This window comes from Daphnia carinata, chromosome 6 (assembly GCF_022539665.2).
Source record: "Daphnia carinata strain CSIRO-1 chromosome 6, CSIRO_AGI_Dcar_HiC_V3, whole genome shotgun sequence".
Lineage (NCBI taxonomy): Eukaryota > Metazoa > Arthropoda > Branchiopoda > Diplostraca > Daphniidae > Daphnia > Daphnia carinata.
In genome coordinates this window covers 9113595-9139092 of record NC_081336.1, presented here as the reverse complement: position 1 = coordinate 9139092, position 25498 = coordinate 9113595, and the positions used below count along the sequence as shown (strand labels likewise).

The window sequence follows — 25498 nt, the reverse complement described above, 5'->3', positions numbered from 1 at the left end:
CGCACGACGGCTGTGCTGTTGGCAGGTGCGGCTGGATTCCTTCTGGCCGGTGTTCCCTTGGCCGTCCTGTTGGGCGCAACAGCCGGTGCTGAATGGGATTTAGGAACAATTATCCCATCACATGGAAAAAAGATTCAAGGCATTTGTAAAGTTGTCGAAGATCCGGCCAATTTGAACGCGTGGATTGATGCCACCGTTGATGTGACAGCTGACGGCCTCACGGGCGCTTACGGTAGCAAAATAATTGAAGCAGCTGACAAGGCAACAGCTGGTCTTCAGGAGTCAGATCCCAGTCAGGAATTGCAGACGAACAGCGGATGAATCTTCATTGACCCAACACTGGTAACAAATTTAAAATCTTATCCATACTTTAATGTGTTTAATAGAGGCAAATTATTTCATACCGACGTGTCACACAAGACTCGAATTGCAATCAGCAGACGCACCCACAGTTTAAAACTCCATTCGTACAATTATGCCTATTCAAATACTCAAATGTGCTGTCATGTAATCGTGTTTTCTTTACATCTACTTACGTATATTACATCGTTTTGTATTTCAATTGACAAATGAGAGATGCTTTTACATAAATCAAAAGTATTTACGATGAACAGTGTAATCACGCCGAACGAACGATTGCAAGCTGCAGGGAAGTTGATTCTCATAGGCAACTTGACGATGACGTATCACCTGGGCACAAAGGTCGGACAAGGAGAATGGTAGAACAGTGTTCATCATCGATTCCAGGTAAGGATCAAATCGATTAATGTGAGGTGACAATTTAATCCGCTGCTCTTTCAAAATGCTCATCACAGTTTCGCCTTCGGGAGTGGCTTTGTCCAGTCGACCACCAGCATCCACCAACGACTGGAACACCGTCAAATACAAATCAAGGTAAATCATCCAGCACCAATGATTGGCCAAGCAATGCATCGGAGTTTTGCCGTTTTGATCGAACGTGTTTGGATTCGCCCCGAGTCGGAGGAACAACCGGATGACTTTAACCGCGTTCAAACTGATGACGACTCCGTGCGAAACAAAGACCCAAATGGCGTAATGAAGAGGACTCGAATAGCCATCAGGTACACCAAGACGAATGAATTCGTGTAGATGTTCTTCTAGTTGTCGTTGCTCTTCGTCGTTCAACCAAGATAACCAAACGGCGATCAACTTGACAAACTTCTTTAGAACGCCGTACTTTTGGAATTTAGGATCGATGATGGGCATGTCCGGTCCTGTTGACAAGTTCGTTAAGATCTTTGAACTCAATTTGACGATGAGTAAGAAATTTGAGTTTGAAAATTTTTCTTTGGACGTGTTCGGTTGCATCAAACAATCGAATATGATAATGAACGTTTGAATGAAAATATCGATACATTTAGCAGATGACGTTTGTTTTAAATCGATACACTCTTCTAGAATAAGCAAAGAAATGTTGATCACTTTAGTAAACTGTTTACGAGCTTCACATTCGTAAACGTAATCCAATAAGAATTTGAGATGAAATGAATTGGGACTATCACGTTGATTTTGTTTGAATGTACGTTCGAGAACAAGCAGAGCTTGAATCCGTAAAGGTGCCATGCAAATAGCTTCCCACTCCTTTAAAAATCCTCTAAATGAACATTGCTCTTTCATTAGATGTTCCAGTTGTTGGACAGTCATCCATTCAACAACACCTCCGTAAGCGTTGCGAGCGATTTCAGAAGAATCGTGCGGGATTTTTGGGATGGTATTGACGGTGGAATAGCGGAGAATCATGGCTTCGTTCCAGCAGTACAATCCTTGACGACATCCCGTCTTCTCTGGTGGATGCTGGGAATGTAAAAAGATGAAAGCAGATCCTAACAATTCCAGCGCAATAATTTTCTCTGACCGACTGATGTTACTTTCAATCACGCAATTCAACACGAAATCCAACCAAGGAAGGTAATTAGGCATAATATTTCCAATCAGATGTTCCATGATGTACATGACAGGTACATGTTCACAAATCCCAAGACAATGTGCCATACGAATCGAAGGTTTCCCTTGCCAAAATAACGTAGTCTTTGTTTTGCAATGTGTCACGTTGATGCTACTCACGATGCATTCCTGTATTTTAGCTAAAATGAATTCAACCATCTTGTCGTGCCCATTTCGAATCGCGACGTATAAAGGTGTATCCCCTTCATCGTTACATACAGTGAGATTTGCAATCACTTTGGATAAAGGTCCGTGCTGTTGAATAACATCATTCAACACATCTACTGATCCTTCACTAGCCGCTTGAAAAATTAACTTTTGCACAATTTGTGAATCCATTTTTGATTTCAGGAAGACGAGAATCGGCCAAACATTTCTCGATTTTGAGACGGAACTAAATGAAGATGGTGCATACGAAAGAAGCGATCTTTTTTTTACCGTTAGAAAAGACAAAGAAATGAACCGTTTTCTTGAGAATAGCTTTGCTTTAGGCTATTGGTCAGTCATCACAACGACGACCGTTATCTTTCCACTTTCTTTTTGATAACATTTCCCTTGTGGCATTAGCCTAAAATAGGCTAATGCCATGTGGGAAGTATGCATATGGTTAATTATTCATCACATGCTAATAGCGTACAGACATTATGACACATGGAGAAGGTAGGGATTACACAATACTAAGCTTTTCTTTTAAAGGGTAGAAACATGCTACTTCATAAAATTTAGATTGGATAATTTGCGAATACTAATAGGTGCAATAAATTGGAGCATGTAACGGTTTGAACTAATTCCCTTCAATCCTTAGGCGAGCACACACAGTTTGGTAACAAATCCTACGGCTGGACATCCATATTCCTGTTCATTTAAAGAAACGTTCCAATTGCTCAACACCTCCCATCTTTAAAAAGAATTTAATTTGAAATTTATTACCCGAATTGCTTTTGCCACTGTTGCTCCATCACCTTGATCAACGTCTTTGGTAAAATGCTCCCAAGTTGCTGTATAACGTTATAATTTTCTTGAATTAACATAATCCCATAATTCTGTTAATAATTAATGTACCATCAATTAATTTCTGGTTGTATCCACTTGGATTTTGTTCCTTGTTGCATTGGGTATAAGCCAGTCGGGCGATCGGACACCCGTATTGCTGTTCCAAAACAATTTCCATTAGCATTTTAGTCCAACCCCCGAAATTAACCAAATATAAACTATACCGCAACAAGTTTCGCTGCATTGGCAGCTGTCGCAACTGACGATAGAAAATCGCCCTTTTCCTTGTCACCGTCAGTCGTATCTCTTCGTCCTCTCGGCCCGTTCATCTCACCAATCGTAGCGGGAGCAGCAAAGATTCTCGAGACCGTGCAGACGACTATTAGAACCTTAGAAACGGTGAACGTACATTATACTTAATAAATGAATTCTTGGAAAAGATGCATATAAAGAAAATTACCGTATACACGACGAAATGCATTTGGAAAACGTATAGGAAGATGGTCCGTTTAGTCAATGCTGCTCGGTAATGCGTCTTGCTTTCAACAAAGTTCTTCTTTAAATGCCATGGACTAGAATAAAATAAAGTGAATTTAAAAACTGCAGATGCTCCACGTAGTACAAACGTAAGCGATTTTCCTGTTAAATGAGCCAATAGTTTTTTGGTCCTATCCATGAACTTGGAAAACCCTTTTCCAATTGAGGTTCAGGAAGAAGACCAGCAGCTGGGCAGCGCTTATTGCCCACTGCAGATATAAAATGAAAAGCAAAGCCAAACGCCATGTTTCCTGCAATTACAAAAACAGTTTTGACTTTCTGCGACACATGTCATGGTGTTGACGGACGAATGGGCGGTTACCTTAAGTTAAAGCGGAAGAAAATCCAACCTTGAAAATCCAGTCCCTTTGCGGCCATTTAGGAATCACCTTGAATCACGAAAGTCAACCCTGGATTATTTTGTGAACATTCCAATCGTCTGCAGGATTCGCCTTAAACAATCAACTACCAATCGTACCTGGACAACCAATAACGTAAAACTGCTGCACCCATATCTTAAACTGACAAAATACCGACTGGATAACAGCAAACAACCAAAATCTCATGTAAATGTATACCAAAATCAAAAACAGGGATGCTATCAATTATTCCAAATACAGCAACAGAACTCTGCGCCACACAGAATCCAACCTCATCAATCGAACACCTAAAAAATTTAACTATGCAGTCGTACTTGAAAGCAAACAAGATTGGTAAATAAAGAACATCACCAGTCTACCTGGCAGAAGCTAAAAATCCCCGCCATCACACGGAGCACACATTCCAAATTTGGCAGACAATTAGAATTCAATTTTTCAATACAAGTCTAGTTATCCTTTCACTGCAACTCGACTATAAAAGCTTAGAGATTCACGATGAAAAGGCATCAGTTGTTCAACCCAATCGAACGAATCCAACATGAAAGTGGTAAGCCAACATTTAAAATCTTACATTTGCAAATTCAAGATTGAATCTAAACCGTTGAAACTTACTTGCATTTAAAGTTTATTGTCGCTGTCCTCTTGATCGTCGCTGTTTACGCAGCTCCATCAGAATATGCTGCCCCCGGCTACAAGGCACCCCTAATCACCATCACCAGCCAATCTGATGAACGTAACGCCGACGGGAGCAGCAAGTGGAGGTATATAGTTTTACAAATCTGCATAAAAATGAAAATAATAATTTAAACAATGATATTCAATTAAAGTTATGCCGGATCGGATTATGCCACCCGTGAAGAATCCCAGATGCAGAAGAAATTCCAAGGCACCACTTACGATTCTTACGGCAAGGCCATTTACGGTGACGTCCAGGGTAACACGAACCAGGGATCTTCCTACTGGGTTTCTCCTGAAGGTGAGACATTCACACTGACCTGGACTGCCGATGAAAATGGATTCCGTCCCAGTGGCAAACACTTGCCTGTTGCTCCCGTCCACACCTACGAACTCCCCGTTGCTCCCGTCCACGTCTACGAACTTCCAGTTGCTCCCGTCCACGTCTATTAGCACCCAGTGCTCCAGCTCTACCGTACGAAGTAGCTATTGAACAATGAAACAAGAATGTGGAATAATGCCCAACTTATTCATGTGGCACGACACTGAAGTTGGAGTCAAAATTTAAAAAAACATTACACGAAAATAACAAAGTTCATTTCCTTTATTTGAATCCTGATTTCACATCATTCGACAATCAATCACAAAACACACATTCTAAAGAAGTAACAAGCGAACTTAAAATAATTGATAAGAAATACCTCTTAGCCAATTTACTTCGAATTTGTGACGTGTACCTTTATTGTTCGCTCATTGTTGAATTACGACACCTGACAAGATGAGCCCAGCAACAGCTTGATGATAACGGCAGTACAAAATCTACCTTGAACATTGTCAGTGGAGACACAGATAGAGACAACTTCAACAGTCGAAGTTCTCGTCTCATTTGCCCAAATCTCATCACTTACCCTCTGGAGCTAAACAGGTAGAGGTGGGGTAATGAAAAAAAGAAAGAAAAGTGGCCATTATGGCTTTTTGTGACACCCTTCCTTCAGTTCCGATGGCCTGGTGGATTCTCTACCTCACAAAATAATGCGAGTTCTCGGAACTGTCGAAATTTAAAAAATGTGCAAATGGTAAACACGTAGCTGATAGGATAAGGGGGAAGGTAACCACCTGAGGTGATGCCCAAACCCATTAGCTGCCACGTAAATAAAACATTTGAAAAATCAAACTCGATTAGGTGTCCCTCGCCATTACATTTTATTTTGAGTTTATTGGTTGTATGACATATTATAAAAGCACAAAACATAATGCTAATGTTTTGGATACAGCAGTCATAAAAGCTATTCACTGCAAACGTCACTTGATATACTGATATTTTTGGTGTTGAAAAATGGCATGCTTCGACGACTAGGTTCCCCAAGGCTTGCATAAGATAAAGCTGATTTAATACACGTTTCGATGAGAAGCCAGACGTCTATCCAAAGACCACCCAGCACTCGCTGGCTCAGCACCGGGCTAAGTCGTCAGTAAGCCGGTGCTAAAGCAATTGTAATCGCACCTAATAAATTTTATCAGACATGGCTTAGTTTGGATAGCGAATAGACAAGCATGCATTATATTTCTAAGTTTTTTTCCCTCTCGTTTTGCCCTGCCCATTTTGGCTCCAAACGTGATAAAATTCTGTCAAAACGAGGCAAGTAATGCAAATCTTCTTGCTTAGATGCAAAAGAAAAAGGCAGAAAGAGCTAGTTGCCCCACAAACTTGGACAGAATTTACGTGCACTTAAACAAGAAATTCTAGAAATGGTGAATGTAACTATTTAATTATTATCAAGCCTGAATTATTCACGTTCCAGCTCACGCTAACATTGGGATCGTTCGTGCATTCGTGTATCAAAACATAAACGCCACCTATCGATTGGTTTTTATACGTCTTCATTAAACGTGCAAAGTCTGTCGTCTGCTTGGTTTTATTGTTGTTTCTTTTTTTTTTTCTCTTCCTTTCAGCATCCGTTAATCTAATTAGAGCACGTCTTGTTTGTTCAGCCTTGGTAGTATTCGTATTCTTAATAGAAGATACATATATTCAGCTCTATTCTTTTCGGAAAACAGGTTTGATATTACCCTTCAAGGAAATACGCTCAATTGTGTACCCGTAACATTTGCATACACGAGAGGATTCGTCCCATTATGCAGTACAACCCGCACTGACGAAATAAATTAGTGCATTTGATATTCGTAATGACATCGCTCCATTCTTCTGTCCCTTCCATTGAAGTCGAACTCTCAATATCAGCAAGGTTTGGTTTTAATGTTTTTATCAGTCTACCTTAATAACTCAATTGACTTTTTCTGCCTCGATTCAGGCTCCTGCTCGAGAATGATGCGTCCCTCAAACCTGATCCTCTATGTGTGGTATTCAACCACCCCTTTGGCCGGGGTTGGCAGGAATATGCACGCACAGAGATATTGAGGGATGTTGTCAACCCAGATTTCCACAACAAAATCAAAATCCATTACTGCTTTGAGGAAGAACAAAAACTCAAGTTCCAGATATTTGACACCGATAGTTGCAGCCATTCATTAAGCAAGCATACCTATGTGGGTAAAGTAGAATGCACATTGGCCGATATCGTTACCGTTCAAGCCTACACTGCCGACATAATGCTCAATGGCGTCAAGCATGGCCAGCTCATTATTACTGTAATGGATGTGAGCCACAATCGAGAGGAGCTGGAGCTAATTTTCTCAGCTAGCCATCTTCGCAAGAGTGGGCTTTCTTTTTCGCTTCCTGACCCCTTTTTGGACATTCTCAGTTCAAAGAAAACACTCATGAAACGGACAACCTACTTGTCTAACACGAAGAACCCAGTTTGGCCTGCCATATCCGTACCCTTCCGTGTTCTACGGAACAATCGCGGTGAATACAAACAGCTAACCCTTCAGTGCTATCATCATTGCAAAGATGGTCATCATCAGCTTCTTGGAGAAACCGAAATTCACGCCCGCCAATTGCTAGAAGCTCCAGTTTCGTTTCCACTAAAGAAAAGTGTAATTTGCATTGGAAATGGTAAAGCTTTTATTTCTTTATTTTGAAAATATCTGTTTTATTTGACAGCATTCCAGCAAAGCTGTAATTGAATTGACTACTAGCAAGACGAAACGTGTACATTCCTTCCTCGATTATATTTCTAGTGGGACCAAACTGCACTTCACTTTTGCAATCGACTTCACTGGTAAAGAAACAAATTAATTTGAGTGCAGGCTTATTCGACCCGTTTATTGTGATAATTATTGAAAACAGATTCCAACGGTGATCCGCATAATCCAACGAGTTTACATCATATTGGGCGAGATCCCACGCAATATGAGCTTGCAATGAGAGCCATCGGAGACGTCATTCAGGTAGGACTAGCGCTACTTTGTTCTTATGTCAGCTGCATTTTGAGATGTTTTTCTTCTATTATTTTACGTTTAATCGTCTAGGATTACACTGGGGAAATGTTTTCGTTGCTCAATTTCGGCGCCCGCTCGGCTCCAGTTTCACACGAATTGCACGTTCGTGGCGTAGAGGGCGTCATTAATGCTTACCGCTCTTGTCTGCATTCGATTCAATTGGGCCAGACGGGATGCCTCAGTCCTCCAATTGAGCACGTCGCACGCTCAGCCAAAAAACATTTGGAATGGCGTGGACTCGATTGCGATGACTACTTTGTACTGGTTATTTTGACTTGCAGAGAAATTGCCGACACCAACCAAGTTGCGAAGGTAAAGATACGTTTGCTGTGACGGAACTCAATTAAAATTCAATGTGATGTTTAGGCGATTACAGAAGCGTCGGAGCTTCCAATGTCGGTATTGATCGTTGGGATCGGACCGACTTCATTCACATCGGTGAATCGGCTAGAAGAGGATATACAAAAGCTCAGCCAAAGTGGCCGTAATGCGGCGAGAGATGTTGTTCAGTACGCCCAGTTCAACGAGTTTTTAGAGAAATATGACGTCACGGCGGGTGGTTTTCAACTGGCCAAGCACATGCTGGCAGATATTCCTGAGCAGATAGTGTCGTACATGAAAATGAAGGGTATTTTACCAAAGAACAAGGGGATATTGTGTCCACTCTCAATTAAGAATTAAAGCCAAAGCCTTAGTTAAGACATTTGATATATTTCCATTTTTATTGTCTAATTGTTCATGCAACGATAGATTCCAGCTGAGTGATTATAGGATTATCACTTGAATTTCATATTTACTTTTTTCACTTGGGTGGCTGTGCATTTTGGGAATCATTGTAATCTTTATGCCACTGAAGGTTATTCTTAGTGAGGGTTTCTCCTCTCCCGGCAGCTTTTTTCCCACTTTGAGCTGCCAGTAATGCTCCAACCAAGCAGATGGCTATGATAGATAGGTTTACTCTTATCCTCATAATGTTTCTAGCCTTTTCCATCATGTCTCTCCTAAATTGTATTTCATGTTTCATGCTTGAGACTTTTTGCCAAATTAATTCAATTTTCACTTACGATACATAGCCAGGAACATCTTTCACTGATTTAAACTTTTTTGTCCAAACCAGGAAATACCTCTCCACATTACTAACCCTGTGAACATCTCCTATATGCATAATAGAAATAATTAATCAAATTTTTCCACATTGAATACTAATGCCAATTTGCCTAGTGCTGAATTAGGGGACGTGTATGCGGCTTCACTATGAGGTTTAATACTGGCATCAGGTTTCGATTCAGCCATTCCGCGCCTCGTAATTTTATTCAGCTTACACATTACTTGAGACGTACGAAATTTGTTCAACATTGATATGTTGACGATTTTTAATTGTTAACCTTCAAATGTCAAGCAGGCGATGCGGAGATCTCTTTCGAACTTCTGCACGTAGTATTTTGTTACGTAACATTAGCAGACGAAATATCTTCCAAAACAATAGGGGGAACGCACCGCCCCAAGTTCTATGCATCCTGATTGGCTGCAAATATCGCCCTTTTTTCTTATTATTTTCTTTTTATTCTGTGTAATTTTTTCCCTAAAAAAATTTTAGCTACTGTTTTTACGAATGCTACTCATTTTTTTCTATTTTTTTTTATTTTTATGTATATAACGTGTTAATAACTTATTGTTGTGCACCCAAGGTAAATTCTAGAAGACTGGCAACCGAGAGATGAATCTATACTATATAAAAAAACAAGGGAATTGGAGGTGGAGCCTGCTGTGCACATGCTGTGATTGGTTGATGCCGTCGGCTGCTGTGATTGGTTGGCGTAGGCTGTGGGATGCTGTGATTGGCTGGCGCCAAAACCGTCGTCTGCTACAGTGAATTAGTGGGATGAGGATTTGGAAAACTAAACTGCGGGTGGAATTGCGGATTTAGGCCAGTCTACGGGTTTTGCGTAAATGGGTGGGCAACGGCACATATGCTGACGGGTAGGGCATTTTATTATTATTATTCGAATTAATTTTTAATTTATCTTATTATTATAATAATTAACTTTTAATTTATTTTATTTTATTAATTTTATTTATTATTTTTATTGGCCACTACGGTAGGCGTTTTGGCGGGCAGAGAGGGGGTCGATGGGCAACAACGGCGAGTTTCTTAGTGAGCAAAGTGGGTTGACGGGCAGAGGCAAAAAATGAGTGGACGGGCAACTAAAGGGGTCTTTTGACGGGCAGAGACTGTTCAATAGGTCGGATAAATGCAATTTTTTAGTCTACGGGCTTGGCTACAACTACAGCGATTTTTTTTGGTGGGTAAACGGGCATAGACTATTCAAGAAAAGATGGGCAAAGGGAAAAAAATGGGTGGACGGGCAACTACAACGGGCGTTTTCCTGGCTGAGACTGTGAGGGAAAGACGGGAAAAAGCAAATGAAAAGGTCAATGCGCCACTATAGCATTTGTTTTGGCGGGTAGCGAGTGGGGTGACGGGCAGAGAGGGGATCGACCGGCAGCGAGTGGGCTGAGCGGCAGCGAGTGGTTCGACGGGCAGCGAGTGGGTCGACGGGCAGCGAGTGGGTCGAAGGGCAGCGAGTGGGTCGACGGGCAGCGCGTGGGACGACGGGCAGATGAGTGGGCCGACGGGCAGATGAGTGGGTTGACGGGCAGCGACGGGGCCGACGGCCAGAGAAAGGGTCGACGGGCAATAATAGCGGGCTTCTTAGCGGGCAAAAGCAAAAAGTGGGTGGATGGACAACTATAGCGGGGTTTTTGACGGGCAAAGACTATGACGAAAGGGTGGGCAAATGCAAAAAAAGGTAGATGTGCCCCCAGTAGGCATTTTTGTGGGCAGAATGTTGTTTTACGGGCAAAGAGGGGGTTGACGGGCCGAGAGTGGTTTTACGGGCAGAAAGCGGGTTGACGGGCAGAGAGTGGGTTGACGGCAGAGAGTAGTTTGTCGAGAAAATAGGGGGTCGACGGGAAATTTCAGCTGAGTTCGGGTGATTTGGAAAAGCAATTAAGGGTAGACGGGCGATAAATAGGCGTGGGCCAATTTTCTTAAAAATAGCGTTAAAATACGCTAGCGCCACCTATCCCCCGGCCCTGGACGGGCCCAAAGTTACTAGTCACCATCATGAAAGTTGAAATTCAACCACATCGTGAATTTTTTAGAAAAGAAGTTACTAGAGGTGAGTATGTCAACTCATTTCATTTTTATTTTGACTGGACAAAACAAAAGTGAGATAACACGCTTCACACAAATATCAGTTGTGCAATGTGATTCACATGTATATTTCATGCAGTAAGTTGACACTATTTTTCATTGCCTTAGCTCCATTTTTAATGTTTGCAAATGTCCTCACAGAGAAACAGCCGTTGTTCTGTCATTAAAGCCTACAGTAACCATGGATCTGGGAAAGTCAACTTGCCATTTCTAGATTTGGGTTTTTCCAATGAAAATTGAACTTTTGCAAACTGAACTTCACCAAATTACTGTGAGTAACCCTTCATTATTTATTGGTAAATGAAAACGACTTGTCAACTACCAGGGGGCCAATGTCCAGAGCAACTTTAAACAGCAGATTTTTTTTTAATACTTTAGTTTCAGTACTGAATTTGGATTGGATTCAGGAAGTGTACAAAAAAGTGTTAGCATGAAATCCACCAAATAATAGAACAATGAAAGTTATTGGTTGATGTTCCACTTTATTTCCTCTTTTGCTTTCAGACTGGCAGCATTTCGTGAATCCTGAAATGAAAAAAGATTATGGACATCGCTTACGACCCAATGACTTAGCCGTAATCAGTGGGAAAACATCCCGGCCAGCAAAGTGTCACTCCGAACGTCAAGGTAGGAAATACCATTTTTCATCAGCTTAGGAAAAATAGTTGCATTTGCTTCGTGGTGAGATGTACGGTGTTGATTAGAATTTTTATCGACCATCATCGTCTCTAAGCCGCAACTTTGGGAATTTAAGAAAAATGGCAAAAAATAGCGGATAGTTTGTATTAGAGCTCATTGGCAGTAGTTCGTACAGGATTTCTGGGCAGCAACATTACTTCCTTTTAAATTTGTCGTAGATTTGCAAGGCTATTTTGCCGCAACGTTCTACAGGCAAATAAAATGTGTCCAGGTTGTCCTTCCAAGTAAAATCCAAAACTTCCTTCATATTCTGCGGCACGGCAACATCTGATTTTTCCAAATTTGCTTTGGAGAGTAAAGTGTCACGTAATTCCCGTTGGCATTCTTTCAGAAGGATCTGTTTATTTCTCGCTCGCTGAATGGCGAAACGAGTCGGTAATCGTTCGAACGACCAGTAAGTTCCCTCGTTCGTTTCAAAAATCACGAAGTAATGATACGAAGAGATTCCTGTTATTTGCCTAAAGAGGAAAGCCAAAAAGCCGGGCACAAAAAAATCTGGGATGTTCCATGAACTTATTGGCACTTTATAAATCTCTAATTTAGTCAAATTCTCTGAAGCGCTTAAACGTTGCACTTGACTGTACACTTGATCCACATTCATGTAGTAAGTATTAGCTGAAGATGGGGGTTGATCGGCAGCATCGTCAAAATAGACTTGATCATTGTGTGGTGATTTGATACGATCAAAAACCAAGGCAGCAAATTTTTGGCAATTCTCACCAAGAAAATGGTAAACGTTGTTTAAACAGTCTCTCCTCCAAATGTAATTGATGAGGTCACGGATTGTTGTATTGCCGCCTTGCATAGTTTCATTCTCTCTGATTTGTGCCAACGGAGTCCAACCAGTCGTCCGTTTCTTCCTCTGATACATGTCACGAACACTTTCGATGTCCTTCGATGTTTGAATCGTGATGCCTTCCATGTTTTTCTCAATCGACCACCACGATCTATTTGTTTCCATTACAATGAACGCGTGATACAGCAGAGCGTTCGTCCCCTGCCACGAAGAGAGCGGATTGCTGAAAACGAAAGCACTTAGAATCGCTTCATCCGTGCCGACGATCTTTTCCATTTTTTCGAGAAGCTCGCCATTCGTAATCCAATAGCCACCTGTTCTTTTCTCATCCGCTTTAGGGTCAAAATACAATTCGCAGGTGTAGTTGCAACCAGTAGATGCGCTTGGCGACGGCGACAGCGACATTTCCTGTTACTGTTGGTTATAATTATTTTGCATCCGTCCAGTTAGGGTTTTGAGCGTCAACTAGTGTGTACGGGCCGATGTGTTGATTGTCACGGGAATCCTTTGACCACCACACTAGACTTGTTCTCTGATTCACGTTTCACGTCTTTTACGTGAAGAGAAGGCAGACCGAATGCTTCTACTGAACTTTTGGCCTCTAATTCACGTTGAAATAGTGATACAGTGTAGATAACTAAGTGAAGTCAGATGAGTGGGTGGTGATCAGACCTTATCTTCTACGATCATTGCGATTGGGTGGTGGAGATAATTGTGGTCGTCATACCTTAAAACAGCCAGACTAAGCTATGTACATGAATTCAAAGAAAGATATTTCCTTTGGTTTGACCTATTGATCTTCAGCCGTGTGAACGACGCACCTTATCAGGTGTCGTCGTTTACGGTTGCCCGATGCGTTGTTGCACAATATGAAAACGATTCAAGTCTTGTGGACTGTTCTGTTTTGCGTGTATCGGCTGGGGGGGGGGGGGGGGGGGGGGGCGGGTTCAATTATAATTTTTGATGTACTAAAATTGATATGATGTTTCTTGAAATTTGCTTGTTGTACAGTAGTGGCGTGTTTATCGAAACGAGTGTGAAGGCGCTTATGGTTTTGAATTTTGTAGTAGTCTTTTACGCCAAGGACGTTAAATTAATTTTTTTAAATATTTTCAAGATGAATGTTACTTGCCCTTTTATCGGAACCTATTGTCTATTGCATTCTGATAAGATTGCGCGATGTAACATTTCCGTAACGTCAAAGTCCAATAACCAATTTCACGAAGCAGAAAAGTTATAAGCAGTTAACTCTGGCATCATTTTAAATGCCACGCAAAAGCCATTCATTATCATCCCGCTCCTACTTTATTGAAGTTTTACGCTGTTCAATACTTAGTGGACGACGTGGAGAAATTGCGTCAACAAATTTTTGTTACCAAGACCAGGAAAAAAACCGCATATTTTTTGTGTTTGTTTTTGTGTTTGTATTTGTGGTAAATTATCTCGGCTTTCCATGCATTACATACCATTGTGTATAGCCCTCTATGGGGCCGTGGTAACACTTACTTTACAAGGTCCAACTCTAGCAGGAGACAGTGAATTTTTCTTTCGATTTTTTAACGACTCGAATGGTCCGGCAATGACATTGGATGTTCTTCAGATTGTCACGTAGAAACGAGTCATATTTTCTGGAATATCAAATGCGGGACAAGCGATGTTTACGACGTAATCAGTTGTTATCTACCTGGCTTGCAATTTGCTCTGCTGTCAGTTTTATATTCGGACATATTTTCGATGTGAAAGTATATTACCAACCGCCACATTCTCGTTGCGTTTATGGACATTAGCCTCTTCCAAATGGAAATTAAAGGCCTCCAACGATGTGGGACAGTTCTAACCCGTTGTTTTGCTTCCTAAAAAATAGCATTCGAATTTCCCCTCATATCTCAACGAACCGTGTCCTAGAAAAACAAATATTTCCCATTAATGCTCATTTTCTTTCCTCTCTTTTCTTTTCAGACTGGCAGCAACAACTGAATCTCAAAACGGTATAGCATTTTGGCCATGGTCAAGAACGATACAATTTTAGCCAGTAAAGAACATTCCGAAACAATTCACATATCTGTTGTCACAGTAAGTTGACGTTATTTTTCACTGCCTTAGCTCCTTTTTTTATGTTAAGAATTTGTGCTGTTGTCTTCACAGATAGACAGCAGTTGTCCTGTCCTTAAAGTCTACAGTAATTATGGATCTGGGGCAGTCAAATCACCATTACTACATTTGGGTTTTTCCAGTGAAACTGAACTTTATTGAATTAACGTAAGTAACCCTTCATTATTTATTGATACATAAAAATGACTTGTCAACGACCAGGGGTCCTATGTCCCAATCAACTTCAAAAAGCAGATTTGTATTTTTTCTACTTTAGTTCCGTAGTTGAATTTTGATTGGATTCAGGTAGTGTTGCCATGAGATCCACCAAATAACAGAACAATGAAAGTTATTGGTTGATGTTCCACTTTATTTCCTCTTTTGCTTTCAGACTGGCAGCATTTCGTGAATCCTGAAATGGCAGAAGATTATGGACATCCTTTACGACCTAGCCATTTAGCCATAAATAGTGGGAAAACATCCCTGCCGGAGGAGTGTCACCCCGAACGTCAAGGTATAGAAATAGTTAATCAAACTTTTCCACATTGAATACTAATGCCAATTTGCCTAGTGTTGAATTAGGGGACGTGTATGCGGCTTCAGTATGAGGTTTAATACTAGCATCAGGTTTCAATTCAGCCATTCCACGCCTTGTACATTTATTCAACTTGCACATTACTTGAGACGTACGAAATTTGTTCAACATTGACATATTGACGTTGTTTAATGGTTAACCTTCGAATGTCAAGCAGGCGATGCGGAGATCTCCTTCGAACTTCTGCACGTAGTGTTTTGTTACGTAACATTAGCAGACGAAAAATTTTCCAAAACAATATCTGAAACACACCGTCCCAAGTTCTATGCATCCTGATTGGCTTCAAACAGAGCGCTTTTTTTTATTATTTTCTTTTTATTCTGTGTAATTTTTTTCCCCAAAAAATTTTAGTTAATGTTTCTACAAATGCCACAATTTTTTTCTTTTTAGTTTCTGTTTTTAACTTATATGTTTATAACGTTTTAACAACTTGTTGTGCACCCAAGGTAAATTCTAGAAAACTGGCAACCGGCAGAAGGATCACCATCATGAAAGTTGAAATTCAACCACATCGTGAATTTTTTGGAAAAAAGAAGTTACAAGAGGTGAGCATATCAACTCGTTTCATTTTTATTTTGATTGGACAAAACAAAAGTGAGAACACATTTCACACGAATATCAGTTGTGCAGTGTGATTCAGATGTATGTTTCATGCAGTAAGTTGGCACTATTTTTCATTACCTTAGCTTCATTTTTAATGTTGGAATTGTACATTGTAGTCCTCACAGACACAGCAGTTCTGTCATTAAAGTCTACAGTAATCACGGATTTGGGAAAGTCAAATCCATTTCTAGATTTGGGTCCTTCCAATGAAAATTGAACTCTTGCAAACTGAACTTCGCCAAATTAATGTGAGTTACCTCTTTCATTATTTATTGGTAAATGAAAATGGTTTTTGAACTACCATGGGGCCAACATCCCAATCACCTTTGAAAATCTTTTTTTTTTTTTATATTTTAGTTTCAAGATTGAATTTTGATTGGATTTAGGATTTGTTAACATGAAATCCACCAAATAACAACAAGGAAAGTTATTGGTTGATGTTCCACTTATTTCCTCTTTTACTTTCAGATTGGCAGCAAATAGTGAACCCCTCAAAGGCAGAAGATTATGGACATTCTTTATGACCCAGTGATTTAGTCATAATCAGTGGGAAAACGTCCCGACCGGAGGTGTGCCACCCCAAACGTCAAGGTAGGAAATACCATTTTTCATCAGTTTACCAAAGAAACGTATATTTTGCATTTACGTCGTGGTGAGACGCACCGTTTTGATAACAATTTTTATCGGCCAACTATTTCATAGTCCCTAAACCGCAACTTTTGTGTATAAGAAAAATTACGAAAAATAGCGAATAGTTTGTATTAAAGCTCATTGGTAGTAATTCGTACAGGTTTTCTGGGCAGCAACATTACTTTGTAAATCTGTTGTATATTTGCATGGCTACCATTCCGCAAAAGGCTGAGGGCAAATAAAATATTTCATTTTTATTTAGGTTGTCCTTCTTCCACGTAAAATCCAAAACTGCATTCATATTTTTCTGCACGGCATCACCTGACTTTATCAAGGTCGGTAATGTTTTTCGGCGAAGACGTTGACATTCTTTCAAAAGAATGTATTTATTTTTTGCTCGCTGAATGGTGAAACGAGTCGGCAATCGTTCGAACGACCAGTAAGTTCCTTGGTTCGTTTCAAAAATCACGACGTGAGGCTTAATTGCTAAAGTTTTTTTTATTCTAAATTGTATTGCAATTAATGCGAATATTGCTGGAGGTAATATTATAGATATCGGCACAGCTAGCAAAAGGGCGGGCAACAGAAAGGCGGGTGCGAAAAGATCTGGGATGATCCATGAACTATATGAAACTTCATAAATCTCTGTTTTAGTAAAAATCTCTGAAGCGCTTAAATCTTCCACTTGATTGAATACTTGATCCACATTCATGTAGCAACTATTAGGTGACGATCGGGGTTGATCGGCATCCTCGTCAAAATAGACTAAATCATTGTACGGTGATCTTATGCGATCAAAAATCAGGGCAGCAAATACTTTGCAATTTGCATCCTGAAGATGGTAAACGTCGTTTAAGCAGTTTTTCCTCCAAATGTAATTGATGAGTTCTTTGATTGTTGTATTGCCGCCTTGCGTAGTTTCATTCTTTCTGATTTGTGTTAAAGGAGTCAAACCAGTCGTCCGTTTCGTCCTCTGGTACATATCGCGAACACTTTCGAGGTTCTTCGAGCGTTGAATCGTGATGCATTCCGAGTTTTTTTCGATCGACCACCACCACTTTTTTGTTTCTATTACAAGAAACGCGTGATACAGCAGAGCGTTCGTCAACTGCCACGAATTGAGCGCATTACTGTAGACGGAAGCATTTTCGATCTTTTCTTCCGTGTCAATTAAGTTTGACCATATTTGGCGAAGTTCATCATCCTGAACCAAATAGCCACCTGTGTCGGGTGCATCCGCCCGAGGATCAAAATACATTTTGCAGGTGTATGTACCACTTTTGATAGACGCACTTGACGACTGCGCCATTTTCTGTTACTGCTGGTTATAATTTTTCTGTATTGGCCTAGTTAGGACTTTTAGCGTGAACTACTGTGTATGGGGCGATGTCTTGATCGACGAGCGAATGCTTGGACCACCACACTGAACTTGGTCCTTAATTCACGTAGAAATAATATATACAGTAAATAGAATTCACGTAGAAATAATATATACAGTAAATAGAACCAGGTGAAACATCAGACTTAATCTTCTCTGCGTCACTGCGATTGGAGGGAGGTGTTGTGGTCGTCATATCTTGGAACAGAGATTAAGCTATGCGTTTGAGTTGAAAGAAACTTATTTCGTTTGTTCGATCTATTCACCTTCAGCCGTGTGTTGCACCCGACTTTTGCCTCACACCCTCAAGAACGATTCGTTGTTTACGGTTACTGATTGGCAAATTAAGCCGATGCGTTGCTGTCCAATATGAAAACGATTCAAGTTCTTGTGGCCTCTTATCTTTGGTGTATATCGGCTGCGTTTCGAATGCCACGCAAAAGCCACGCTTATCATCCTGCTCCTACTTTTTTGAAGTTTTACGCTGTTCGATATTTAGTGAGCGATGTGGAGAAATTTAATCAACAAAATTTTGTTGCCAAGACCAGAAAAAAAGTGCATCGTTTGTTTGTTTTTGTATTTGTATTTGTGATAAATTATCTCGGCTTTTCTTGCATTAGATACTCATTGTGTTTACCTCTTTATGGGGCTGTGGTAACATTTTGTTTACAAGGTCCAACTTTAACAGCTGATATGAATTTTTCTTTTGGTGTTTTAACGAATCGAGTGGTCCAGAAATGCCGCGAAGCAACAAACAAACGAAACTAAATGACATTGAATGTCCTTCATATTATCACGTAGAAACGAATCGTATCTCCTGGAATATAAAATGGGGGAAAAACGCAGTTTGTTTACGACGTAAGCAGTTGTTTTCCGACTGGATTGCACTTTGCTCTGCTGTCACTTTTATATTGGGACATATTTTCGATGGAAAAGTATATTATCAACGCAACACTCTAGTTGCGGTTAAGAACATTAACTTTGCCCAAATGGAAATAAAAAGCCTTCAATGATGTGGGACAGTTCTAACCCGTTGTTTTGCTTCCTCAAATGTAGCATTCGAATCTCCCCGCATATCTCAACCAACCGTCACCTAGAAAAACAAAGAATTCCTGTTAATGCTCATTTTCTTTCCTCTCTTTTCTTTTCAGACTGGCAACAGCAACTGAATCTCGAAACGGAGCAGCGTTTTGGCCGTTGTGAAGGACGATACGATTTGAGTCAGTAAAGAACCTTCCAGCCTGGATAGAGTATCGTTACGGACTTAAAAGTATAAAAGGTCATGTTTCTCAGTAGCAAAAGTATTATCCTTATTTTGCAGTACAATAATTTATTTTATTATTAGATGAACATCTCTACTGGCGTACACAGATCACGTAAAACAGGGTAAGGGCATTCTTAATGGAGAGTGAATGGAGTAAGAAAAAATTCAAAGTACCCCATTGTTTGTTTCAGTGTTCATGGACAAAAAGTACCGCATTGTTTCAGTATTCATGGACAATAATTCATACAGGATGGCGGGCCAGTCGTTATTGCAAAAATTTTGAATTCAGCCAATTAATGAAAAGGAAGAACAAAAACAAATAGAGCAAAAAAACAAAAAACGATTCATTCCCACAAATTGTGGGTCGTTTGAAATTCTCGAAGATGATAGACGCGACTTGGCCGCAATCTTCTAAGGGCAACTGACTTACAGAGTTTAGGTTATCCTTCTTCCAGATGAAATCCAATATTGCGATTGTGCTCCGCTCGGCGGCAAGTGCTTTGCTATGCAATTGCGGTATGAAGAACCAAATGTCTTGTGAAGCCCGCTTGCACTCTTTCAAAAGGATGTCTTTGGTTCTGGCTCGATGGATGACGAAATGTGTCGGGAATCGCTCAAACGACCAGTAAGTTTCTGTTTTTGTTTTAAAAATCACGAAGGAGTGACGTGAAAGCAATCCATATTGATCTAAGATGGCATCCACTATGACATACGCAACAACGGCATAGCCAAATAAAAACAAAACGAAAAAAAGGAAAAATCGGATGGTTATATCCGACAGGAAAATTATATCTTTTGTCAAAAATAATAAAAATAGCAAAATAAAAATAAAAACATACATAATATTGTTTACAAAAGTTACGGATTTTACTCGTTTCACAGTATAAAGCTCTAGTTCAGACAATGTCTCTGAATTGCTTAAACGTTGCACTTGACTAAAAAATTTATCCACACTCATGTAGCAACTACTTGCTGAGGATCGGGGATGATCGGCAGCCTCATCAAAATAGACGTGATCATCCCATGGTGATTTAATGCGATTAAAAATCGCATCAGCAAACTTTTGGCAATTTGCATTTACAAGATGGTTAACATCGTTTAAATAATCTTTCCTCCAAATGTAATTGATGAGTTCTATAATTGTTATTGTCTTATCTGGCAGCGCTGTTTTCTTCTCCCTAATGCTTGTCTCCGTAGTTGGACCAGTCAACCGTTTCTTCTTTTGGTACATGTCACGAACACTCTCTAGACTCTCCGATCGTTGAATCGTGATGCATTCCGTGTTTTTCTCGATCGACCACCACCAATTCTTCGTTTTTATTACGACATACGCGTGATAAAATATGCGGTTTGCCAACTGCAATTTTTTGCCAACTGATAGCGGATTGCTGTAGATGGAAGCCTTTTCAATCTTTTCTTCCGTGTTAATTAGGTTAGACAATATCTGGCGAAGTTGGTCATCTGTAATCCAATAGCCACCCATGTCCGCTTTATCGGCCCCAGGATCAAAGTACAATTTGCAAGTGTAATTGCTACCACACGATGTACAAATGGTGGTTGACGACATTTTCTGTTGATGACGTTCCGCTCTTGAAACAATCCGCAAACGAGTGAAAAGTGGCACAACAAGGTTCAATCTCAGGCTGTTTTCCTAACCAAAATGAGGAGCTTGGCAACCCTAGACGGGATGTTAAATAATTTCACTGCTCTGCTTTGAAGAACTTGTTTCGGAATAAAGTGTTCCACCACTTTTCACGACGCAATAAAAACCTTATCTTGGCATATAATCCCAATAGAAGATAACGTTACCTCGATGGAAGCCGACTGGATTTCAGTCCGTTCTCTAAGGCGATCCGCTACAAAATTACTGTTATAATGATTAGCAAAGATAACTGCAACCAGCTGAAATAGATAACGTTGTTTGCCAGTTTATTACGTGATCATTGTGTCCCCTTCCCCGAGTGACTTGATTTGAATGTCACAATTCACATGTTCAACAAACTTGGCGGGCTGCAGCATTTTGAATCATTGTTAAGCAACGAATGATGATTGTTTTTTTCCTACCACTTTTGGCCAATGGTTCAAAATTTCCAATGTAATTTACTGTGCTCACTTTAGAAATCATTAACATATAGAAGTAAAAAAAAGTCAGAAAAGCAAAATACTTTTTCTATGATTCCAAGATTATTATATTCAATCTGAAAATAGCCAAATTTTCTATACATTTGCACCCTCTATGTCCTTGATCATCTAACCTGCTTTTCTGATGTGAAGAAATTCTAGAAGACTGGAATACTACTAATGGCAACGTCGTATTACAATGTATTTTTGTTTTTCGTTCTTTTAGGAGAGTCACCAAAGTTGAATCTTTGTTGGAGTGTATGATGCACAATCGATCTGATGGATGGCAACCGGCAGTAGAATCATCATCATGTAAGCTGAAATCCAACCACATCGTGAGGTTTTAAGAAAAAAAAGTTACTATGGATGAATATCAACTCTTTTCTATTGTGGGTTGGACCAAACAAAACTGAAATAACATGTTTCACTAGAATACCAATTGTGCAGTGTGATTCTGGACAAATTGAAGAATTCACATGTCTGTTTCATGCAGTAAGTTGACGTTATTTTTCACTGCCTTAGCTCCTTTTTTTACTGTTTTGAAATTTTTATTGTTGCTCTTCACAGATAGACAGCAGTTGTCCTGTCCTTAAAGTCTACAGTAATTATGGATCTGGGACAGTCAAATCACCATTACTACATTTGAGTCTTTCCAGTGAAACTGAACTTGCAAGCTGAACTTTATTGAATTAACGTAAGTAACCCTTCATTATTTATTGATACATGAAAATGACTTGTCAACGACCAGGGGTCCTATGTCCCAACCAACTTTAAAAAGCAGATTTGTATTTTTCTGCTTTAGTTCTGGAGTTGAATTTTAATTGGAGTCAGGTAGTGTTATCATGTGATCCACCAAATAACAGAACAATGAAAGTTATTGGTTGATGTTCCACTTTATTTCCTTTTTTCCTTTCAGACTGGCAACAATTTGTGAATTCCTGAAATGGCAGAAGATTATGGACATCCTTTACAACCCAGCCATTTAGCCATAATCAGTGGGAAAACATCCCGGTCGGAGCAGTGCCACCTCGAACGTCAAGGTAGGAAATACCATTTTTCATCAGTTTAGCTAAAAAAAAAGGTTGATTTTACTTCGTGGTGAGATGTACCGTGTTCATCAGAATTTTTATCGGCCAATTATTTCCTCGTCTCTATGCCGCAACTTTTTACGAAAAACGAAACGTTTACGAAAAATTATGAAAAATAGCGAATAGTTTGTATTAAAGCTCATTGGCAGCCATTCGTACAGGATTTCTGGGCGGCAACATTACTTCCTTTTAAATTTTTTTCGTAGATGTCCAAGGCTACCAAGTAGCAAAAGTTTACGGGCAAATAAAATATGTCCAGGTTCCTCTTCTTCCAGGTAAAATCCAAAACTGCATTCATATTCTGCGGCACGGCAACATCGGATTTTTCCAAATTTGCTTTGGAGAGTAAAGTCTCGCGTGATTCCCGTTGACACTCTTTCAGAAGGATCTGTTTATTTTTGGCTCGTTGAATGGTGAAACGAGTCGGTAATCGTTCGAACGACCAGTAAGTTCCCTCGTTCGTTTCAAAAATCACGAAGTAATGATGCGAAAATAATCCAGTTAATTGCCTAAAGAGGAAAGCGAAAATGTCGGGCACAAAAAAATCTGGGATGTTCCATGAACTTATTGGAATTTTATAAATCTCTAATATAGTAAAATTCTTTGAAGCGCTTAAACGTTGCACTTCGCTGAACGCTCGATCCACATTCATGTAATAACTATTTGCTGAAGATCGGGGTTGATCGGCAGCCTCGTCAAAATAGACTTGATCATTGTACGGTGATTTGATACGATCAAAAATCATGGCAGCAAATTTTTTGCAATTCTCCTTAAGTAGATGGTAAACATAGTTTAAATAATCATTCCTCCAAATGTAATTGTATGTAAAGATGGTCATCATCAGCTTCTTGGAGAAACCGAAATTCACGCCCGCCAATTGCTAGAAGCTCCAGCTTCGCTTCCACTAAAGAAAAGTGTAATTTGCATTGGAAATTGTAAAACTTTTATTTCTTTATTTTGAAAAATTTTGTTTTATTTGACAGCATTCCAGCGAAGCTGTAATTGAATTGACTACGAGCAAGACGAAACGTGTACATTCCTTCCTCGATTATATTTCTAGTGGGACCAAACTGCACTTCACTTTCGCAATCGACTTCACTGGTAAAGGAACAAATTAATTTGAGTGCAGGGTTATTCGACCCGTTTATTGTGATGATTATTGAAAACAGATTCCAACGGTGATCCGCATAATCCACCGAGTTTACATCATATTGGACGAGACCCCACGCAATATGAGCTTGCAATGAGAGCCATCGGAGACGTCATTCAGGTAGGACTAGCGCTACTTTGTTCTTATGTCAGCTGCATTTGAAATGTTTTTCTTCTATTATTTTACGTTTAATCGTCTAGGATTACACTGGGGAAATGTTTTCGTTGCTCAATTTCGGCGCCCGCTCGGCTCCAGTTTCACACGAATTGCACGTTCGTGGCGTAGAAGGCGTCATTAATGCTTACCGCTCTTGTCTGCATTCGATTCAATTGGGCCAGACGGGATGCCTCAGTCCTCCAATTGAGCACGTCGCACGCTCAGCCAAAAAACATTTGGAATGGCGTGGACTCGATTGCGATGACTACTTTGTACTGGTTATTTTGACTTGCAGAGAAATTGCTGACGCCAGCCAAGTTGCGAAGGTAAAGATACGTTTGCTGTGCCGGAACTCAATTAAAATTCAATGTGATATTTAGGCGATTGCAGAAGCTTCGGAGCTTCCAATGTCGGTATTGATTGTTGGGATGGGACCGACTTCATTCACATCGATGAATCGGCTAGAAGAGGACATACAAAAGCTCAGCCAAAATGGCCGTAATGCGGCGAGAGATGTCGTTCAGTACGCCCAGTTCAACGAGTTTTTAGAGAAATATGACGTCACGGCGGGTGGTTTTCAACTGGCCAAGCACATGCTGGCAGATATTCCTGAGCAGATAGTGTCGTACATGAAAATGAAGGGTATTTTACCAAAGAACAAGGGGATATTATCCAATCTTTCAAATTAAAAGCCAAGGCCTTAGTTAAGAAGTTTGTTATATTTCCATCTTTTATTATCTAAGTGTTCATGCAACGATAGATTCCAGCTGAGTGATTAATAGGATTATCACTTGAATTTAATATTTACTTTTTTCACTTAGGGAGCTGTGCATTTTGGGAATTATTGTAATCTTTATGCCACTGAAGGTTATTCTTAGTGACGGATTCTCCCCTAGCAGCAGCCTTTTTCCCACTTTTGGCTGCAAATAATGCCCCAATCAAGCAAAGAGCTATGATGGATAAGTTAAGTCTTATACGCATGATGTTTCTAGCCTTTTCCATCATGTCTCTCCTAAATTGTATTTCATGTTTCATACTTGAGACTTTTTGCCAAATTAATTCAATTTTCACTTATGAAACATAGCCAGGAACATCTTTTGTAGACTTGAATTTTTTTGTCCAAACCAGGAAATATCTTTCCACTTTACTAACCCTGTGAACATCTCCTGTATAAAATAGAAATAATTAATCAAACTTTTCCACATTGAATACCAATGCCGATTTGCCTAGTGCTGAATTAGGGGATGTGTATGCGGCTTCAGTATGAGGTTTAATACTGGTATCAGGTTTCGATTCAGCCATTCCACGCCTCGTAATTTTATTCAACTTGCAAATTACTTGAGACGTACGAAATTTGTTCAACATTGACATGTTGACGATGTTTAATGGTTAACCTTCGAATGTCAAGCAGGCGATGCAGAGATCTCCTTCGAACTTCTGCACGTAGTATTTTGTTACGTAACATTAGCAGACGAAAATTCTTCCAAAACAATATCGGAAACACACCGCCCCAAGTTCTATGCATCCTGATTGGCTGCAAACATCGCGCTTTTTTTATTATTATTTTCTTTTTATTCTGTGTAATTTTTTTCCCCCGAAAATTTTAGTTAATGTCTTTACGAATGCCACTCGTTTTTCGATTTCTTTTTAATTTTTATGTATATAACGTTTAAACAACTTATTGTTGTGCACCCAAGGTAGATTCTAGAAGACTGGCAACCGGCAGAAGAATCACCATCGTGAAAGTTGAAGTTCAAC

The 25498-nt window shown here is 39.9% G+C and overlaps 7 protein-coding genes and 1 long non-coding RNA gene across 11 annotated transcripts; 3 read left to right on the top strand and 5 right to left on the bottom strand.

Annotated features, from left to right (window-relative positions):
• Nucleotides 1–591: 591 nt before the first annotated feature.
• LOC130699668 (protein fem-1 homolog C-like) lies at nucleotides 592–3869 on the bottom strand. The gene is made up of 6 exons (XM_057521879.2): nucleotides 3818–3869; nucleotides 3419–3746; nucleotides 3183–3347; nucleotides 3028–3115; nucleotides 2896–2963; nucleotides 592–2820 (listed from the first exon to the last, which is right to left on the bottom strand). Exon 6 carries the CDS (start codon nucleotides 2302–2304, stop codon nucleotides 592–594), a length of 1713 nt encoding a protein of 570 aa, XP_057377862.1. The 5' UTR covers nucleotides 2305–2820; nucleotides 2896–2963; nucleotides 3028–3115; nucleotides 3183–3347; nucleotides 3419–3746; nucleotides 3818–3869.
• A 524-nt stretch (nucleotides 3870–4393) lies between these two features.
• On the top strand, nucleotides 4394–5116 carry LOC130699675 (cuticle protein CP14.6-like). Its single transcript, XM_057521889.2, has 3 exons — nucleotides 4394–4422; nucleotides 4500–4636; nucleotides 4703–5116. Exons 1-3 carry the CDS (start codon nucleotides 4414–4416, stop codon nucleotides 5001–5003), a joined length of 447 nt encoding a protein of 148 aa, XP_057377872.1. The 5' UTR covers nucleotides 4394–4413; the 3' UTR covers nucleotides 5004–5116.
• On the bottom strand, nucleotides 4515–5424 carry LOC132088051 (uncharacterized). The gene is made up of 3 exons (XR_009421177.1): nucleotides 5288–5424; nucleotides 4773–5036; nucleotides 4515–4654 (listed from the first exon to the last, which is right to left on the bottom strand). It is a non-coding gene; the product is annotated as an uncharacterized LOC132088051 (long non-coding RNA).
• Nucleotides 5425–6444: 1020 nt separating this feature from the next.
• LOC130699669 (copine-8-like) lies at nucleotides 6445–9024 on the top strand. The gene is made up of 7 exons (XM_057521881.2): nucleotides 6445–6547; nucleotides 6609–6796; nucleotides 6863–7547; nucleotides 7615–7732; nucleotides 7801–7901; nucleotides 7983–8264; nucleotides 8319–9024. The coding sequence occupies exons 2-7, from the start codon at nucleotides 6738–6740 to the stop codon at nucleotides 8631–8633; spliced, it is 1560 nt and encodes a 519-aa protein (XP_057377864.1). The 5' UTR covers nucleotides 6445–6547; nucleotides 6609–6737; the 3' UTR covers nucleotides 8634–9024.
• On the bottom strand, nucleotides 8644–15480 carry LOC130699677 (UPF0389 protein CG9231-like). 2 transcript variants are annotated; one of them, XM_057521891.2, is made up of 3 exons: nucleotides 15323–15480; nucleotides 9017–9107; nucleotides 8644–8953 (listed from the first exon to the last, which is right to left on the bottom strand). In XM_057521891.2, exons 1-3 carry the CDS (start codon nucleotides 15465–15467, stop codon nucleotides 8755–8757), a joined length of 435 nt encoding a protein of 144 aa, XP_057377874.1. In that variant the 5' UTR covers nucleotides 15468–15480; the 3' UTR covers nucleotides 8644–8754. The 2 variants fall into 2 exon arrangements, with proteins under 2 accessions (XP_057377874.1, XP_057377875.1); XM_057521892.2 differs by lacking the exon at nucleotides 15323–15480 and adding an exon at nucleotides 9170–9308.
• On the top strand, nucleotides 11089–24934 carry LOC130699659 (copine-2-like). Of its 3 annotated transcripts, XM_059495871.1 has the most exons (11): nucleotides 11089–11247; nucleotides 11311–11440; nucleotides 11674–11796; nucleotides 14624–14737; nucleotides 14810–14923; nucleotides 22263–22386; nucleotides 23265–23350; nucleotides 23418–23535; nucleotides 23604–23704; nucleotides 23785–24066; nucleotides 24121–24934. In XM_059495871.1, exons 6-11 carry the CDS (start codon nucleotides 22290–22292, stop codon nucleotides 24427–24429), a joined length of 993 nt encoding a protein of 330 aa, XP_059351854.1. In that variant the 5' UTR covers nucleotides 11089–11247; nucleotides 11311–11440; nucleotides 11674–11796; nucleotides 14624–14737; nucleotides 14810–14923; nucleotides 22263–22289; the 3' UTR covers nucleotides 24430–24934. The 3 variants fall into 3 exon arrangements, with proteins under 3 accessions (XP_059351854.1, XP_057377854.2, XP_059351855.1); XM_057521871.2 differs by lacking the exons at nucleotides 11089–11247; nucleotides 11311–11440; nucleotides 11674–11796 and adding an exon at nucleotides 14199–14329; XM_059495872.1 differs by lacking the exons at nucleotides 11089–11247; nucleotides 11311–11440; nucleotides 11674–11796; nucleotides 14624–14737; nucleotides 14810–14923 and adding exons at nucleotides 21151–21320; nucleotides 21573–21838; nucleotides 21914–22040.
• LOC130699670 (uncharacterized) lies at nucleotides 19285–20942 on the bottom strand. The gene has a single exon (XM_057521882.2). It carries the CDS (start codon nucleotides 20790–20792, stop codon nucleotides 19491–19493), a length of 1302 nt encoding a protein of 433 aa, XP_057377865.1. The 5' UTR covers nucleotides 20793–20942; the 3' UTR covers nucleotides 19285–19490.
• Nucleotides 24554–25196, bottom strand: LOC132088111 (UPF0389 protein CG9231-like). Its single transcript, XM_059495873.1, has 3 exons — nucleotides 24967–25196; nucleotides 24816–24906; nucleotides 24554–24752 (listed from the first exon to the last, which is right to left on the bottom strand). The coding sequence occupies exons 1-3, from the start codon at nucleotides 25109–25111 to the stop codon at nucleotides 24554–24556; spliced, it is 435 nt and encodes a 144-aa protein (XP_059351856.1). The 5' UTR covers nucleotides 25112–25196.
• Between the last annotated feature and the right edge of the window lie 302 nt (nucleotides 25197–25498).